An 18,237-nucleotide genomic window follows, 5' to 3' on the forward strand; every position below is an offset into this window, starting at 1 on the left:
GGGGGAGAAGGGGGGAGGAGACCAGAATGGAACTAGACTCACATAAACTGGCAGCCATCAAAGTAGTTTTCCAGTGGATGGAAGGTGGTTACTAATAGGATAAAAATAAATTTACTAGAACCAATGTAGCTGCTAACACGGGATTTATGATTTAAGGACTACTTTTCTCCCATCACAGCATATTTTACATAGATTAAGTGAGACCCAACAGCTGCTTTGACTTTTATTCTGAAAGAACAGTAGGAATTTAAACATCTCAACATTATGCACCAAAGCCCCTAGTCTATCAGCACAAGGAGTTATTTACAGTATCACTATTGCTTTAATTATTAAATACTCAATTCTCAAACATATGGAGATAATACCCCTAAAAGTTTAATTGATGTAGTGTAACTGATTAAGAATTGCCCAACTGATGTTCCCTTAAATATTAAATAGCTTGATTTTTTTTCAGAGAACCCGCATAGAACCAACTAAAATCAACTAAAGCCGTAATTAATCAGTGTTATGGGTGTCCCCTCATTTGTTCCATTACAAGTTCTAGGAATGCCTCAATTTTGATCATATTATGTACCATACAGAGATAAGCAATAATCTATATCCACATGCTTTTACCAACAAGGACATTCTTTACCCTAGCCCCTTCTTCAACCAAAGGCTTCAGTCCTCACTTCAGATATGCAGCGTGCATGAGCTCTTTAGAGCAGTGATCGGCTTCTTGTATGAAAAGTACACCACAATGTGGACACTATCAGAATAAAAGTAATAAAATACAGAGAGGCATATAATGGACAAACAGAGGCACATTCATTGATTTCCTTCTAAATAAACAGTGCTGTGAATCAGAAGGTAAGATCAAGGCTAAAGTTTGGAACTGGACACCTAACATTTGATACATAGTAATCTTAGACTATATTTTCTGTCAATCAATATGCACTGAGCTCTAGAAAAGCTAATTATGAAAAAGTCAGGGTGACTAATTTGTAACTCGCTGATGGAATCTAAAACTAAATGACTGTGATAGACAAGAAGACCTCATCAAAACCATCAACGTAAGTTATTGCAAGTTTATTTATTTTTTACAATATGGATACTGCAGCAGTGTTAGAGCAATTCATGCAAATAGGCTTCAACATTTGTTCTCATCTTGGCGTTTAGTACCTCGATGACAGCCTTCCAGAAGATGGCTGAGGCTGTCTGAATTTTGAGAGCTCCACATCAAAATCCACAAAGGTATACATATTATACTCATGATGCTGGAGGTTCCTGTAGGTAGAATTATCAAATTCCTCCTGTGAAGATGCAGCAGCTGTTTTGGTCTCTGTGGAACAAAAATAAGACTAGTGAACCTAGTGATGCCAGAGCAGAGGCAACATTCTTTCTGACTGCATCAGTTCCATTTGGTTGGAGACTCCTCATTCATTCATTCTTTCATTAAAAAAAGTCAGCAGCTATAGTGTTAGGGATAAAGTTGCTAAACTTCTGTTGGCATCTTATAAAATACCAAGGAAGCACAGCACGCTTCTTTAATTGAAAGGATAGAACAACAGATTACTTGAATCACCTACCACAGGGGACTTCAAATACATGACTGCCTTTCAGTGGGAAGCACTAGCAAGAGTGTTTATATTTCAACAACAAATGACTTAATATTGATGGAAATGAGTCTGCATCTCTTGAGTGTTGCCTTGTATACACTTAATGTCATTTGGCATTACTACCTGGTTCTCCCTGCAGCCAGAACACTAAGTGACACTCTTAGCCAAGACAAGGGATGCAAAAGAGCATTAATTACACTTACACACACACACCCTCTCATGTCAGGCCACAAAATAAGGGTATTAAAACAATTTTATTGGGTCTCAAAGAGAAATGATAGAATGCACAAACTAAGCAGATAATCTTTTCTAATAAAACCTTAGTTACAAAAAAGGATTTCCACCAATTATTTCAACTGCAGCTGTATCAGAACATGTATTAAGGACTTGTCATTTTAATTTCTCCTCCTTCTCCTCCCTCCATATTATGAAATTCCTAGTGTACTCTTATCCTTTTCAAAACCTCACACCGGCTTTCTTTTCTAAAGAGATAATTCTGAATTAATCGTAAAAAGCTTAAATTTCTGATACGACATATACTAAAGCTCAAATTAATTTCTGTACTTTAAAAAGACTAAACTCATTTAAATAAGATCTTCTATAATAACATTACTGTTCAATTCACTTCACCATGCATGGAAATTCTGAGAATATTTTTCCAGAGCAAGAAGGAAAGCAAAACAGTATTTCTCATGTTAGCCTGTACTTTTTTATATAAAAGGGTTGATAGTTAGAAAGAAAGTGCAATCTAGCAAGAAAAGGTTGTGCCACATAAACTTGTATGCAGTAGTTTGTGTGTATATACAACTTTACCTTCTGCAATTATGTTTTGGTAATGCAACACCCTCCCAGAAAAAAATCCAAAATGAGCAATAGAACATTGTGTTTTCTCCTTAAACATTCTATAATTGGTGCATAGTGATACCATATGTTTCAACATATGTATATGTTGCATGTTATAATGGAGACTCTTGCAAGTATAACTGTGACACTCTCTACCTCAAAGTAATACCCTGGAACTACCATATTCACCACTGTCTTATGATTATAATATGTTTTGTACAAAATATGCCTTGTGAGGTATCATTTAAAAAGTCAATCTGTTGAACCTTAATATCCTGTTGGACTGTATATACCATCATTGTATGTGAAGTTATGAAGTACTGCAATAAGTACTACTGAAATATGTTGTAAGGTTGGGAAGACACCCAAAGCCAGACTTTCAGTAAGGACAAAGGAGCACCCAGCACTGGCCAGACAGGCGCTGATGGCCCATCAAAAAATAATCCATTATCCCAGAGGCTTCTCAGAGAAGGGGCATACACCAATGGGGCAGATTAACCCTTGTCACAGCAAGGATCTTTCTAGCAGCTGGAAGAAAGTATAAAAGAGGGAGAGTGACATCATCACTTGGCCTCTTTCCCTCAGCTCGACACTGGGGAAGATTGGTCCTGGGCTGGAAGGGAGTCCAGTCTGTGTATTGAGGAACTGTAAGCTGGTTGTACTATCCGTTAGGGTGGGAAACTTTGATTAAAATCTTGCTCAGTCTATCTAAGTTAGAATTCAGACTTGTGAATTTATTTTTATTTCTTAGGTAATCACCTTGATCTCTGTGCCTGCTACTTATAATCACTTAAAATCTATCTTTCTGTAATTAATAAATCTGTTTTATATTTTATCTAAAACAGTGTGTTTATATGGTTGAAGTGTTCAGGGAATCTTAGCTCAGGTTACAGAGGCTGGTGCATGTGCACTTTCCTATGAAGAAGTGGCAAACTTATTCATGAGTTTGCACTGTCCACAGGAACCTTGAGCAGTGCAAGATGGTATATTTCTGGGCATAAGGCTGGGGAGCTGGGGGAAACTGGCTGGAGCCTCTCTGTGTATGGTTTGAGAGAGGCTGGGAGATCATTCATGTAACTTGTTTGTATGTTTTCATGCCTGTGGATGGTTGTGTAAGTGCAGTGCCTGTCAGAGGCATGCAGCTTGACATCAGCATCACAGTGTGAGAGGCAGCCCAGGCCAGTGGGTGTGGAGGGCTCAGCAATCCCACACTCCAGATTGCACCCCAGGGACCCCATCACAGTAACAAACCACAGTTTTGTTTAAATGGCAGGTAGAACTATGAAGGCAAACAATCTAGTGTTTTCTATTCAGCTACTAGCAGGAAACATCTCACAACAGAAACCACTACATATATATTTGAACCAGGTGTTGCAATCTCTGCTGGAAAAAGCCCCAAGAATAAGCAAGCTTAGGGAACAGTTGATTCAACCTGCAAGACAGATCCTTCTAAATCAAGAGACAGATGCTCAGGAAAAAAAGCAGACAATCTCATTTTTTCCTGCCCACAATGCATTGCGCTTGGTTCCTCAAAAGAAGACTTTATCCCTGAGTTCCTCCCGCATACTTCAAAATTCATGTGCTCTCTCTTAAGCAGAATGAGCTTTCCACATGATGTTCTTGTTAAGTGAGTCGGAGGTGCACTTCTGAGGTACTTTGTGCCAATTTTACTTACCAACAGTTAATGACACATTCATTTTTATTGAATGTTTAGCATTCCCATTCCACTTTGTGCAGATTTCTAAACAGGAAAAATCTACATTATGTCTTGCAAGTTGGTCTGGCTGCAGTGTTTGCAGATAAATGAAAGAATACAGAAACAGGAAGGAAATGTAAGTTACACAAATCTGTGACCAGTGCTGCTAACTATGGCTTTTCTGTTAATAAAGAAGACCAACAAAAGGAAAAAGCCAAACAAAAACCCCAGAATGTCCCTGTAAAATTGTTAAATAAAAACCTAGATTTTGCTCAGTTACATCTATTTAAACTAGAAGTAGCTCCTCCTCCATTTATTTTAGTGAAGTTACTTTCTTCTGATTTACACTAAGTGAAAGCAGAATCCAGCCCTTTGTTTAAAATATGAACTAGTTAAGAAAATGGTGCATGCTTCACTTTGATGCAGCAGTGCATTTTAGAATAAAGCCTTTCTCCAACTCGCCAGAGGCTAATCAGAACCATTCCTTTAATTTTTTAGTTACTTTCTAGATGTTAACTACTATGGGGAAGTAACTGAAGTTATATGGCTTGGCTCTCTAAAGATAATATTGTAGGGAAAGGGAGAGGAGAAGCATCAAATATAGACAACCATAAGGAATGGTGTTTTATACCTTTCATAAGCTCCTTCTGCTGGCTGTGCAGAAGAGCAAAAAGTTGGCAAGGTTAATCATAACAGTGATGGTATTTTAAAATTCTTGAGGTAATATCCTTGGATTCTAACTCTGAAGGTAGGTCAAATTCATGGTTGACTATTCCTTTAAAAAAAAAAAAAAAAAAAAAAAAACCCTGCATCCTTATTGCTCAGCACTGTTTCCTGAAAATTGACATGCAAACAGCATTACTTGTCATCTAAGCCTGTTGCAAATAATTCTGATCTTGAAAATAGCCTTATTTGTGCTTTTATTCTTGCAAGTAGATAGGTTCTTTAAATTAAGTATGCTAGCAAAATGGTAGCTAAAATTTTGAACCTCAAAAACAGGACAGCTAACACTTTCACAGCTGGAGGAAGAGAAGGATGCACCACAGAAGGTGTTGAGCAAATTGGAATGGAGGAATTTTTCCTATTATTGGAATATGGGGTACACAGGAAGTATTTGGCAGTAAGGAGTGTTGGAGTGGGAATCATGCAACTTGGGGATGGGAAACTGAATTGTTTAAGGAGACCAGTTATAACCAAGAACGGTGAGACAGATATATGGCTGGGACATGATTTGGGAAGGCACGATGTGTAATAGTAAAAGACACCAGCTACTGATTACATCGGGTCTTGAGGCTGACTCTTTGCTAGTCTAACATATTGCTCTCCTACACGTCCGCCTGTCTCACAGATGACTCCTGTTCCTGTGATCCTCCTATACTACCCAAGTCTGTTACAATCTGTGGTATGGCAAAACTGGGGGAGGAGGTGGCAGCATCTGTGCAAATGGGAGGGTGGCACATTCAGCCCAGCAGAAAGGCAGCTACTGACGTTAGCAGTGCAGAAGTTAGACAGGAAGAAAAGGGGAAGAATCCAGAGATTGGGAAGAGGCCTCTGGATGTCTTCAAAGTGGTTCTACTGAATCTGCAACAAAATCCTGATTTTATAACAGGCTATGACTAGAACAGTCCCTCAAAACTGGAACAAGCTTGGTTACCTTATCTGTTAAAGATAATGCTGATTTAGGGAAAAAATAAGTACAATGAAATAAAAAAATGTTTCCTTCCCCCATCATAAATAAAAGCTGCATATTAAAAAGAAGAGAAAGATTTTTAACATAGGTACACATGACAGCAAGAATTTATCACCAAGGTGTGACAATTTCTTCCACAGAGAAAGTGCTGTATCAGCTAGCTTTATAATAGAAAATGGAGAATCCAGATCAAAGAGTTGATATTGAAGATCTAATTAAAAATTTTATTTCAGGCCCCAGCCCCAGAAGAATCAATATAGTTCAAACAATTTAAAGCTGTACCCTGTATAGCGGCTTGCTCTTCAGTCTGAGCTCCTGTTTCTTGAAGCATCTCCTCCTCTGTTGTAGTGTTTACCATCAAAGTTGTGTCCTTCAAAAATTCCTCCTGTAGTTTAGGAGTATTTCTTTCTTGCACCTCAGTCTCCTGTACCTCCCTTGTCTTGGTTTCTTCCCATCTCAATAAAGTCAGCTTATGTTCCATGTCTTGGTGAGGCAATGGTGGAACTTTTAGCTGTGCTGCTGCGGCTCCAATGGAAGTCTCCGCCAAGTGCCTAGATTCCTTAAGTTTGACTTCTGTCAGCTTTTGGCTTTCTTCAATCTGTGTTTTTGAGACTGACCTCTGTAAATTTGTTTCTTTTGGGCTGTGTTTCATGGCAGGTTCTTTTGTTTCTAATTTTAATATTTTACTGTTGTCTGTTGCTGTTTTACCAGACTTCATCTGCTTGATGTGAGGCGTCTCAATTTCTGGTCTGTAAGGCTTCTTCTTAGGTATATATTCTCTGTCTCTTTTCTGGGACAAGCTCTCTTCTGGCGATGTCATTACCTTCGCTGTTCTGGTCTCAAAAAAGAAGGGCTCTTGTCTTGGAAACTCTACTCTGGTTTTAATGGCAACTTCTGAGGCACTCTCTTCATCAGAATCAGAGCTAGAATCTGATTCAGAGCTCGATGAAGACTCTTCCTCAGCCAACTTCTTGCTCAAGCCTCCTCTTGTTGTGATAGAAGCCTTTCCCTCAAGGGAGGAAAGTGTTACCCGTTCAGGAAATGCTACCAATGTTTTTCTTGACAAGAATTTCCTCACATCTTCATCTGTTAGCTTTAAAGCTTCATCAGGGCTAGTACTAGCTGTGGTCTTGGTCTCACCTTTATTTCCAGATGGTGGGTGAGAACTAGGAAACAACTTTTTAGGAAATTCAACTGCTGTTTTGGTGGCCAGCAGCTTGGTGCTCTCCTGAGGTGCCACCACATCTAGGAAATGGCATAGAAAAGATATTATCATTTCTGACACTCCTGTTAATTTGGAGTTCCGAAACGTCCAACTTTAAGTTTCTGAACTGCTCTGGTGTAAAAATCAAATTTGAAAGAGTTATTTCATAAATTCCACAGCACTGGAAGATAGTCACATTTTCTATATTGTATATAATATATTTGAAGTGATAAAAATGAGATCTCTACTTAGCATCAGATATTCTTTACTACTAAGACTGGAACTCATGAGATCTGGCTTTTTTTGTTCCTTGCTGTGTCAGAATTCTTGTAAGAGCTCTGCAATGTAACTTTCTTTCTCTGTGCCTCAGTTCCCCATCAGTAAAGACGGGACAAAAATTTCTTCCTATCTCGCAGGGGTGTTAGAAGAAGTTCATTAGTGCATGTGAGGTACTCAGATACTACAGTGATGAACATTATATATAAGCCTAAAAACAAGCCAACAAACAAAGAACTAACTAACTACCGAGTGATCATTCTGATAACTATCACAACAGAATAGCTATCTTCATCAGCAATAGAAAGGGATAACTCATGAATGATGCTTAGGTGGCTACAGATCTCTTCCTTGTTCAGGACCTCATATATAAAGTAACTGGTTGTAAAAATGTCCATATAATTTACCTGCTGAACTGTTAAATAAAACCTCGTTTGTGCAATATACAGCCACAAAATGCTGCCCCTTCCTGTTCTTGAGCTTCTTCACTTGCTATTTTGCCTTCCTACTTTCTTCCTCTCTGTCCGTTTCTCTGTTCTGCGATTTCTCCACATGGACGTTTCAGTGGATTTCCTGATCCTGCCATCAGTTCTCTGATTATTTCAGATTGAGGACAGTAGCAAGGTCAGAGAAATTGCAAGTCTGCCCACTCCTCCTCTGAATAGGGCTGGGTACCTCCACTAAACTTTACTGTCCAGACTGGGTTGCTGGAAAGAAATAGCAACTTCTAAGCTGTTACCCACCTGTGGGCCTTAGGTACTCAAGGCAGACTGTGTGGCCTGCTGGAGAAGAGGAAGGCCAGTGACAGAGACTGCTATACTTGTGAGGACAGGGAGAATGTCAGGAAGAGGTGGCAGCTATCATGCAGCGCTACTAAACTCTGCCACTACTCCCATAAATAGCCGCATAATTCCAACCTTAGTGTGTATTTCAATGTAGCTCTGCCACATCATTTGGAAGTCCATGCTGCATAAATTGGGTTTAATGTACCACGTAGTTCAAAGTGTATTGATTATTTCTACACATACTTTTCCACTATTTATTTTACAGTTATGGAGACTCCTTAGAACGTATGAGAAATAAGCAATTCTGAGCATAGTTAAGCCTTTAGCAACATGCAAGTTAAGACCTCAGTGAGGTCACAGATGCGTGAAATTAAAAACATTTCATGAAGAGATATGTTTTTTTATTTATATTTCAAATACAGTAGTTTAAGACAAATACTGATTTAATATATAGGTATTATTTACTTAAAATAATTTCAAAGATACAAAACTTATGTAAGGTACAGCAAAATCAAATACTGGGATACCCAGACACCATGGTCTATAGGCATTGTCACCAATATTTGAGAAAGTTTATTCAAATCTAAAAATATCTTGTACTAAATACACAGGAAGTGGCAAGGTAAAATACAAGTATCCATGGGGATGTGGTGGAGAGGAAATCAACAGAGCAAAAGCTGGAATAGTGTTCATGCTAGGAAGTCTTTAGAAACTGAACAGACGAAGGCAGAAGTGATACGAAATCACTCAAATTGAGCATTAATACTGGGCATTGTTAAAAAGTGGAAAAAAGAATGATTTAAAATTCAGTGAATAGTGAAATATTACATTTGTCAGCATATATCATTAACCATGCAATCAAATTATTAATGGTATAGAAGTTTAATTAGGCACTGAGCAGAAGAGCATTTTCTCACAGCCAGCAGTTATATTAACAAGATTTTTTTGACTAGCAATATTAAGGTGCTTCAAGCTTTGTACCAGAGGATGCTGTTTTCTCCATTCAGCTACTACTGAACTGAATTGTCTCTGTTCGAACAATAACATGCCCCTTTCAGTGGCTGGCATGGGGATAAACATAATAGTGATATCATTAGCAGAGGCTCTGAATGACAAAAGAGAAAACATCAGCCAGTAGGACTAGTAGAATCAGTTTAAAATGTGTTCATGGTCAGAAAAGTAGCACATGAAAGTTTCAGTTTTGTTCCTTGTCAGTGATTTCCACAACAAATGTGTTCATTTTAATCAAGGCAAAGAAGATTTTCCCAGCCTACTCAAGCTGGGATCTGAAAAATCAGCCTGTGTTCTATGGGGTTTTTTTACTACCAATAAAATACACTGGATGGAATAATCATGTACTTGAAAGAAGATCTCCTAATCAGTCTTTTCCTACACTATCCAGAGAATTACAAGTGTTAGAGATTTTGGAAACTGATACTAAGATAATACAGTGATGACAGCCCTAAAAGTACCACAGATAATTATTGTTTTATATATCTTTTTACCAAAACCATGCTTCAAAATAAAGACACTGTATCAAACAGTAATTGGTAGAGGCTATTGATTTTAAATATTTTAAGTTTGTACTTCTTTCTGTGCATTATCAGTAACGACTGGAGGGAAACAAAGTCCCTCAAGTGGGATATCCAAGCTTTCATTTCCCAAGCCTTTTCAGAGATCAAGGCTAGGAATCAGGAGAGTTTGTTTTGGAGCAATCTTTTCAAGCAGGTTCTTTTTAATCTCTCTCTGACATGTTTGATTGTTAAATTGTTTAAATGTTGTACATGCCTAGAAAATAACTTATTGATGCAATGTACAAGTCTGAATAAATAAAAATAGGTGTCTAATTATATTACATTTCCAACAAGATATGTTCAGTCCTAACTTCCTGAAACATTGAAAAATGGAAGATCTGGGACTGATACACACATTCATGTGTAAAGCTTAAATTACAAACAACCAAGATGACTCTTATCTTATGGATCAGATACTACCATTTTTCACTTCTTCATAAAATCCCATTCAATCTTTTCCTAAAACAATACTAAACTGAGATTGAGGGCATTTGAGCAACCATTCCCATTTTTAATGAAAACATTAAAAATACAGGTCATTGGCTCCCAACTCTTTGAAGGGATCCACAAGCACATGCTCTTGAAGTCAATAGGACTGCTCAGGAGTAACGGTCCAGCACTGTGGATTATTTTTGTAGGATTAAGGCCTTATTTTTTAGTCTGGTCAGTTTCTATTTATAAAAATGTAGCAGAAGTTGTTGCTTAACTTTTTACTTATTTGAAGTGATAAAAAATTAAGTGACAGGATCTAGATATTACAGGATTTTATAAATTCTCTATCCCAGGTTGGATAAAAATAGTTGATTTAAAAAAATTAAAATTGGATTTTTAATTTAAATTAAATACAGGCTTATTTAAAAAAAACTATTGAAAATTAAATTTAAAATTGTGACAACCTATATTAAGATCTAATCTATAAAATCATTTAAATAATATTAAGCAGTAAGTTTGCGGCCAAGTTTTAAAGAAAGTCAAACCACTGAATTGGTGGAAGTTACTGGTTAAGCAATTGGAAGCAGAGTTTGAAGTGCTAAACCAGCTTTTGACAGCAGTAACCTCTTCTGCAGAGAGAACATTTTTATTTAAACATTTATTTAAACATTTTTATTTTAGTTTATTCAGCTAGTTCAGTTCAATGATTAGTTCACTCAAAGTTAAGAAACCAGTTGGGAGTTTAAAACACAAGAAAGCTTGTTTTCCAATTCCAATCCAAAAACAAGGTGTGAGGGGATGAAAACTATTAGTTCTAAAATCTTGACAGACTGGTAACCTAGAAACAATCAGTTAAATACACTAACTACAGATAATGCTTCCTTTGTTTAATAAGAAAATTAGTTTTATATGCAAAACATGTTTTGATAAACTTTTTTCTTATGTATCAAAACTACCTCTTATGTGCTAATTTAACTAATAAAGAACTATTTTCAAATATTTCTGTGCATTTAATTGAATTTTAGTTTCCATCCAAATAGAGCCTGATACAAATCACAAGTAAATAATTAATCATAATCTAATAAATAAGAAATGTATCATTAACTTTTTTCTAACATAATAATGTAAAAGATTAATAATCTAAATAAGTATAAATTAAGCTGTGTAACTGTTTAAATAAACATCCTCCTGGTTCGCCAAAAAAAAAAAAAGCACCAAATTTAGTGTAATGACAAATCAACATGTTTTTCATAGCTAATAACCAGGAAGAATCACTTTCTTTAGGAAAATAACTAAAAAAGTATAAATGCAAAACAAGATTAAAAACCATGATTTAATTAAGGTTTTCTGGTTACTGATTTGAATCATGATTAAATTCCGTGATTTAAATCCATCTGTGCTGTTCTTTCACTTTGAAATCTACATCCAGATTCTGACTTAGGTCACAGACAGAGATGATCTGAACACCCCATAGCTTTCTGAGCATTTCAAAGTTCCAACCCAGAGCTATACTCTACTTAGCTGCAAACTCTTCAGGGGAAGGATTGCTTTTTGTTCCGTGTTTGTACAGCATCCAGCACAATAGGGCCCTGATCCATAACTGGGGCCCCTAGGTGCTACTAATACCAATATTATCTTGCAAATAAGTACCCTTCTTTATATGGCTGCCCCCTCAACACACCAGAGGCCAACGTCCCAAGCTGTGAGGGGATTATTTCAAGTCCAGATCCAGAATTTACAGTTTATACCCATCTCAAGTTACAGGTGAAAAGTGAATTTGCTGGACTCGTCCCAGTCACTTTTTGTCCACATGTCAAAGTCACTTCACACAGGGACCAATGTCATCTGCTAAAATGAGTCCAATAAACTCAATAGCTTAGATGTTGCAGGTGAGATTTGAGGCATATTGGCTGCACTGGAACAGGCAGGAAAGAAACATTCGGCTTTCAATACGTCTGTCTACATTTTGCTACTAATCCTTTGCAATCTGTTTGATAAACGCTGGTGCAGGGGGAGACAGTTAAAAGTGGAATTTCCGTGTGGTGAGGGATTTAAATTTTATTGGTTTGTTGATTGACAATAAGACAAAGTGTGGTAGGAAGAAGTACTGTTGAAGTCTGTCTCATAAGATCCTATAGTATTGTGTTTTTAAATATATGTCAAAGGTGCCCACAGTTTGGGAGTCCTTTAGTGTGGATATGTTTAAGATGAAAATCAAAATTGATAAAATTCTCACTTACCTCTTAAGATGGATAAATAGTTACATAACACAGAAGAATAAATCACAAATTTAAATTAAGATAAAATTTGTAATTGGGATATTCTACAGACTAAAAAGCCATTCAAATTGCTTCCTGTTAAATATCAAATGAAAAATGAAGTTTCTACTAGCTGGGTACCTATTTTAATGAACATGACAAATACACATCATCAATTTAAGAAAAAGTAAATATCTTACTATTTTTTGGACCTCTTTTAGAGCCCTCTGATTTGGTGCAGAGAGAAAGAGATGGAGACACACTTCGGAGTCCCCATGCTTCTAGCTGTAAAGTCTGCAAAATTAAAATCAAACAACTCTTATTTTTTTATTAAAACTTTGATTTTTCATCTCCACATTTTTCTTATTTAATGTTAATTACTGATTTGTAAAGGTGCAAAGAGGGATGACTGACGTTAATTCCCTGGATGCAGTACAAAGGTGATGGTGGAATGGTTGTCTCATTGGGATTCCCCTCACACATTCACTTTCTGTGAAACAGCAGAGATTGTAATCAGAAATTCCTGTTCCTTAGTTATAAAATACCATTGCTATCTATGTATACCATTATACCAAGAAATAGTACAGTTAAACTAAACAAACATTTGAGTTAGATACTTAAATGCACTCAATTCATATAATCTCTTAATAGTATAATTTTATAGCCCAAACTCCCGACACCCACTCCATCTACATTCAATTACATAAAAAAATGTTAAAAGAACATTAGTTCGGTTGCAAAGCCAAGCACTCAAACATTGGGAACTGCTAGATTTACCGTTATCTGTCCTTCTTGCACATCCAAGCTGTGCACTGAAGCAAGAGCCAGAAAACTGTTTGTGAACATGTAACTGCAAAATCCTAATGCATATGCACAAGAAGGTCAAGTTAAGGTAGCATGAGCAACCATAAATCTTCATCCAGAGTTGTTTTAGCCATGTTGATCCCAGGATTTGAGAGAGAAAAGAGGGGTGAGGTAATATTTTTTATTGATTCAACTTCTGTTGGTAAGAGAGAGATGCTTTTGAGCTACACAGAGCTCTCCTTCACAGAAGCTCCTGAAGAAGAGCTCTGTGCAGCTCGAAGCTGGTCTCTCTCACCAACAGAAGTTGGTCCAATAAAAGGTATTAATTATCTCACTTAGCCATAAATCTGGCATTTCCTTAATTTCTGTGTTCTTCACTTTTCAAGCTAAATAACATTCTTTTAACAGGGTTTTTGTATGTAATTTGCTCAGATTTTCCCCTCAAAAAGGAAAAATATCCCCATCATGCATTTGAACCCTGAGCCTTTAAAACAGATTTCTACCACTTGAGCTTCAAGACTAACTACATAAGATAATAGCAGCAGAAGGGGGCATGTGCTGCATGGAAGTCATGCTTTGGGGGGAGCCCAGTCGGCTCTCTCTTTTTCCCACCCTGGGAGATAGAGGGGCTCCTACAACACGTGCCCTAGGAGGCTGTGTGATGAGACACTGGAACCACAAGCTGGGTCTGGAGGGGTTATGGAGGGAGCCCAGCTCCAGTCTCTCTCCACTGCCCCAAGATTGAGATGGGAGTGGTGGAAATGGGACTCCGGAGTTGAGGGTCAGGTAGCAGGGGTCGACAAACCCAGCTCTCATTATAGCTGCTCTGGAAGCAGAGTATCTGCTGCTCATTCAGAACTCAGGCCAGGCTCTTTATAGAGGACAGGGTTTCTGGTAAGTTGCCAAGATTTTCATGAGTGAGAGAAGGGAAATGGTAATTTTTAATACTTTACATCATTTACAATTAAAAGCATTAGGCAACCTAAATATAGGGGTTGCTACCAGCTCCCCCTTATGCAGTTCCAGTGTGGGCTACAAACTCTATTAAGCCACCACTATTTTGCTTCATATTAGAGCCCTGGAAATCCACAGATATCTGCTTTATATCTGCGGGTGGATATCTGCAGATCATTTTTGCAGATCGCGCGTGGATACAAATTTTGTATCTGCACAGGGCTCAATTCATATGGTCCATAGTTCCCTTCAGCTCCCTCAACATTAATAGCCAGATACACCAAAATTGTGCTTTTAATTCTCCCATATACAAGCCAGATACAACATTCCTCCATTCCAACCACACTTTGTCCGTTCTCAAAATACATTTCAGAAACACCTTATAGACTATTAGATGGAATTGAGGTGGATCTGATGAGCAAAAAATCCAATCTAATTTATCCATGCTTCTCATATGGATTAGAAATCCCCTTACACCTTCCCCATTGTGAATCGGAGACCCATACCTACTACTTATACACAAATCATATAGCTATCTCCATCCAATCAACTCTACACAAGTACCACTATCACATCAACCCAGACTACTACTGCCAGAATAGAAAAGTGTTTCCAACAGGTCTATAAAATCTACCAAATTTTCGTTTGTAGACAACTATTGCAAACATTTCTCAAAAGTTGTGGTTCTGAAATAAGTATATCCATGCTGGAGGCAGGTAGCTAGTACTGTTCTGAGCTAGATCAATGTGACTTTAATACATGCATATTTAAGATTCTATATATATATATATGAGTATTTATTTCCTTATCCTTCACTATTTATTTCCTTGCTTTTAAAATGCTTAGGATTTTTTGCAGGGGGAGGGAGCTAGAAATTTAAAAAACCCGGTAGCATTAATTGTTCTTTAACTTACACAGTAGCAAAACTTCTTTTAAAATAAATAAATAAAAAATAAAAAACAGGCACAGCTTTGGAGCACAACGTTTAAAAATTCCATACATTCACGGTTTCCCATAGCTCACTCTGCACATTTTAAACCCTACTGTAAAACTAGGTCAGGTGACAACTATGTTACCAGAGCCTCTGACCCAGTTATTTTATGTAGCACAAAAAGAGCCAAATGCTCTTCCAAAACTAACGTTATGGGTATTATCCAAATTTTGAGTATAAAGAAAATATCTCTGAGTTTTATTCCTTTTCTTTACAAGAAGTAAGCAATTTCACAAAAACATGCAAAAAACCAATCTTTTGCACTGAGAAGCATCTTTATTAGAAAAAATAACAGTACCCGTATTGCAGAAGCCAGCCAAAAACAATGCTTTAGCCAAGTTTCACAATACAGTGATAAAAAAAACACCTTTCAAGGCCAAAGTCGAAGCTGTTTGGGGCAACTATTATAATGCAGGTACTCATTTTTTTCCCTAGTTTAGACAAAACTTAACAGTCTGTGCTGGAAATGTTTCAAGGGCTCTTTTTTCCCCCTGCAACCAATTAACCATTTTTTCAGAAGGGTCAGACTGAGTAAAGCTGCCCAGTATGCAATCAAGCATTATAGTCTTATTCCGTATAGCAATTATTTGTTGTTTACACTGTTTCCTTCCAAAATGACATTACTGACTATATTGGATCACGTTTTATAGTCTGTCATACTGCGTGCTGATTTGTATTATGTTGTGCTAAAAAGAAAAACATGAAAAAAACAAACACCAAGTAAAACAAATATTTGTTGACACAGTGGGCTACACTCTTAAAGCATGCTCCAATGAACAACCCTGCACTGGAGGAATACGATAGATAGGCTTGGCAGAATTTAATTTTTTTAAAATATAATTTTGGCAGATAGTATCAATGTTTATTTTAAAACATTTTTTTGTAATTTTATCTATTTAAATTTTCACAGTAGCAGGAAATTCTGTGGGGATCAGAAAATTATTTAATGACCATAGACACTGAGATTCAAAAAGTTAAAGCATTATAACTGTTAAAACAGTCTTCCCAGTGCCAATTATAATCAATTTACTTTTTGAAGCATGAGATTTGTTTTCACTTCTTTACCTGTTTCTTGCATTATTGTGTAGAAACATTTAAGACTGATTGCAGAGAAGCCCTCCCATACTAGAGCTTATAACTAGACTTGGCACAAATTCTTTTTTTTTTTTTTTTTTTAATAATTTTGACAGATAATATTGATGTTTATTCTTAAGCATTTTTTATTTGTATTGATTTAAATTTTTTAAAGTAGTGCAAAATTATGGGTTATAAACCTTTTTGATGTTTATTTGTTTACATTTTCACAGTTGCAGGAAATAGGGGTGAGGTCAAACAATAGTTCTACAATGACTGTAGATGCTGAGATTAAAAATGTAAAGATTTATAACCATTAAAACACAAATTGTTGACATCACGTCAAAATATATAAATATCCTTAAAGCAACAAATCATACCCGTTTTTAGTATTCATTTGCTAGTCCATTTATAACAAGCCTAATTTAAAAGTCTAAATCACTACATTTTTTACTATAGTAAGTTCTCAGGCAGCATTTTTCTTACATCACCTAGCTGTACATTTTGATTATGACTGAAGGAAATATTTTTCATCAGTTTGTGTGTATACAGTGAAATTGACATTTACTGGTAAAAATCTAATCTTTCCAAGCTTACTTATAGCTATGTTTGAAACAATTTTCAAGCACCATTCTAACAGAAAGTATCAAACTAAGCCCACTCTGACAGGGTCTTGTCTTAATGAGGTAGTCTAACCAGTGTGAGATACACCTTTCGCTCCAGTTGGGCATGACACAGCACCTTGGCCCTGTGAGGCACGACAATAGCGCTCTTGGCTTTTGATGCTGCTGCCAGACTCAGTCTAGCTGGCTTGTTTTGAAAATTTGAAGTATCAATGAAATTTGCAGTGACACATATTGCAAGATTTACCAGCCATATTGCAAGTGCAGAGGGAGTCCTGTCTGGTGCAGAGCACCGAGCCACAGGGCTCTCGCCGGGGCGACGAAGGCCCAGCGCTCCTAGCCACAGCACTGCACACGGCAGGCAGGCAGGGCTCCAGACTGGAGAGGCCTCTTGCCACAGCAGGCTACCTGCCCAGCACAAAGGGCAGCAGCAGGCTCAAGCTCTGGCTCCCTCTGCGGAGGGGCAGAAGGATGAAATTGAACCCTGGTGTCAACAGCACGTGCCCAAGCCCCGCCCCTGCCCCTAGCGGCATACAGATGCCCAGAGCCCTAATGCGCATGCGCAACACCCACGGCCCTGGCCTCAAGTACAAGGTGAAGAGGCGGGACGGATGACCCGACGCATGCACACTAGACCTAACCACCCCTCCTCTCCTCCGGCCAGAGGCACTGGAGCGGCGACAGAGCCCTAACGCATGCGTAGTTGCCACTGTCCTTGCCCCAAAGAGTCAGCGGCCCCTTGAGAGTGCCTGCCTGGGGGCGTGGCCAAGTTTAGCGCATGCGCACCAGGTGCGGCCACAGTCCTCCTCCTGGGCTGAGAAGAACGGGGAGCCCCTCTAGTGCGCGTCGTTGGCCCAAGTTGGGGACAGGTGCTTGCACCTCTCTCGGCCCCTCCCCTGCTCTCCGCGCCCGGAGAGCATCGTCCCCTCCGGTTACCTTGAGAGTCGCGACCCGGCCACGGCTCAGCAGCGAGCAGGCGGCGGCCATGTCTGTGCCACCCAACAACCGGCCCCTCCGCCTCGGGGAAACACGGCGCCAGCAGCAAAGGTGCCGAGCCCAGCCCCGCCCCCCGGGGCCTCGTTCTGAGTGTCGCCGCGGGGCCTCAATGCAGAGACTCCTCCCCCTGGCGGGCGGCAGCGTTCCATTTGCCCCGCCCACCCCCAGGCTAGAGTAGAGGAGCCAGCGCAGCAGGCAGCTCCCTTCTAGTCCTCACTACAGTCCTCGTCCACGCGCTGGTGATGGCAAGGAGCGCGGCCAGTGTAGCATGCTGTCCCTCCTACACTTCAGGCAGGAGCCCCCTACACCCAAGGTTCCCTGTGTGGGAGCCAGCCCCCCCCCCCCCTCACAGCAGAGGAAGCTGAAGCACAGGAGGGCAAGTGACTTGCCCAAGGGCACATCCAGCAAAGCAGGGGAAGAGCTGGGATGTAGAAGTCAG

At 38.7% G+C, this 18,237-nt stretch overlaps 1 protein-coding gene across 2 annotated transcripts; it reads right to left on the bottom strand.

The window, feature by feature from the left end:
* Nucleotides 1-1,053: 1,053 nt before the first annotated feature.
* On the bottom strand, nucleotides 1,054-17,889 carry NDUFV3 (NADH:ubiquinone oxidoreductase subunit V3). 2 transcript variants are annotated; one of them, XM_067545195.1, is made up of 4 exons: nucleotides 17,739-17,889; nucleotides 12,557-12,650; nucleotides 6,110-7,072; nucleotides 1,054-1,321 (listed from the first exon to the last, which is right to left on the bottom strand). In XM_067545195.1, exons 1-4 carry the CDS (start codon nucleotides 17,787-17,789, stop codon nucleotides 1,155-1,157), a joined length of 1,275 nt encoding a protein of 424 aa, XP_067401296.1. In that variant the 5' UTR covers nucleotides 17,790-17,889; the 3' UTR covers nucleotides 1,054-1,154. The 2 variants fall into 2 exon arrangements, with proteins under 2 accessions (XP_067401296.1, XP_067401295.1); XM_067545194.1 differs by lacking the exon at nucleotides 17,739-17,889 and adding an exon at nucleotides 12,771-12,846.
* Between the last annotated feature and the right edge of the window lie 348 nt (nucleotides 17,890-18,237).

This window comes from Emydura macquarii, unplaced genomic scaffold (genome assembly GCF_026122565.2).
Source record: "Emydura macquarii macquarii isolate MOO-44397 ecotype Brisbane River unplaced genomic scaffold, CSIRO-AGI_Emac_v2 contig_1043, whole genome shotgun sequence".
Classification (NCBI taxonomy): Eukaryota; Metazoa; Chordata; order Testudines; family Chelidae; genus Emydura; species Emydura macquarii.

Excerpts from the sequence above, each read along its gene's own strand:
- NDUFV3 (XM_067545194.1), bottom strand. The coding sequence starts at position 12,839 with ATGTGTGAGGGGAATCCCAATGAGACAACCATTCCACCATCACCTTTG. Across the intron at positions 12,651-12,770 it reads ACTGCATCCAGGGAATTAAC|ACTTTACAGCTAGAAGCATG; the intron begins GTCAGTCATCCC and ends TTAATTTTGCAG. Across the intron at positions 7,073-12,556 it reads TAAAAGAGGTCCAAAAAATA|ATGTGGTGGCACCTCAGGAG; the intron begins GTAAGATATTTA and ends GCCATTTCCTAG.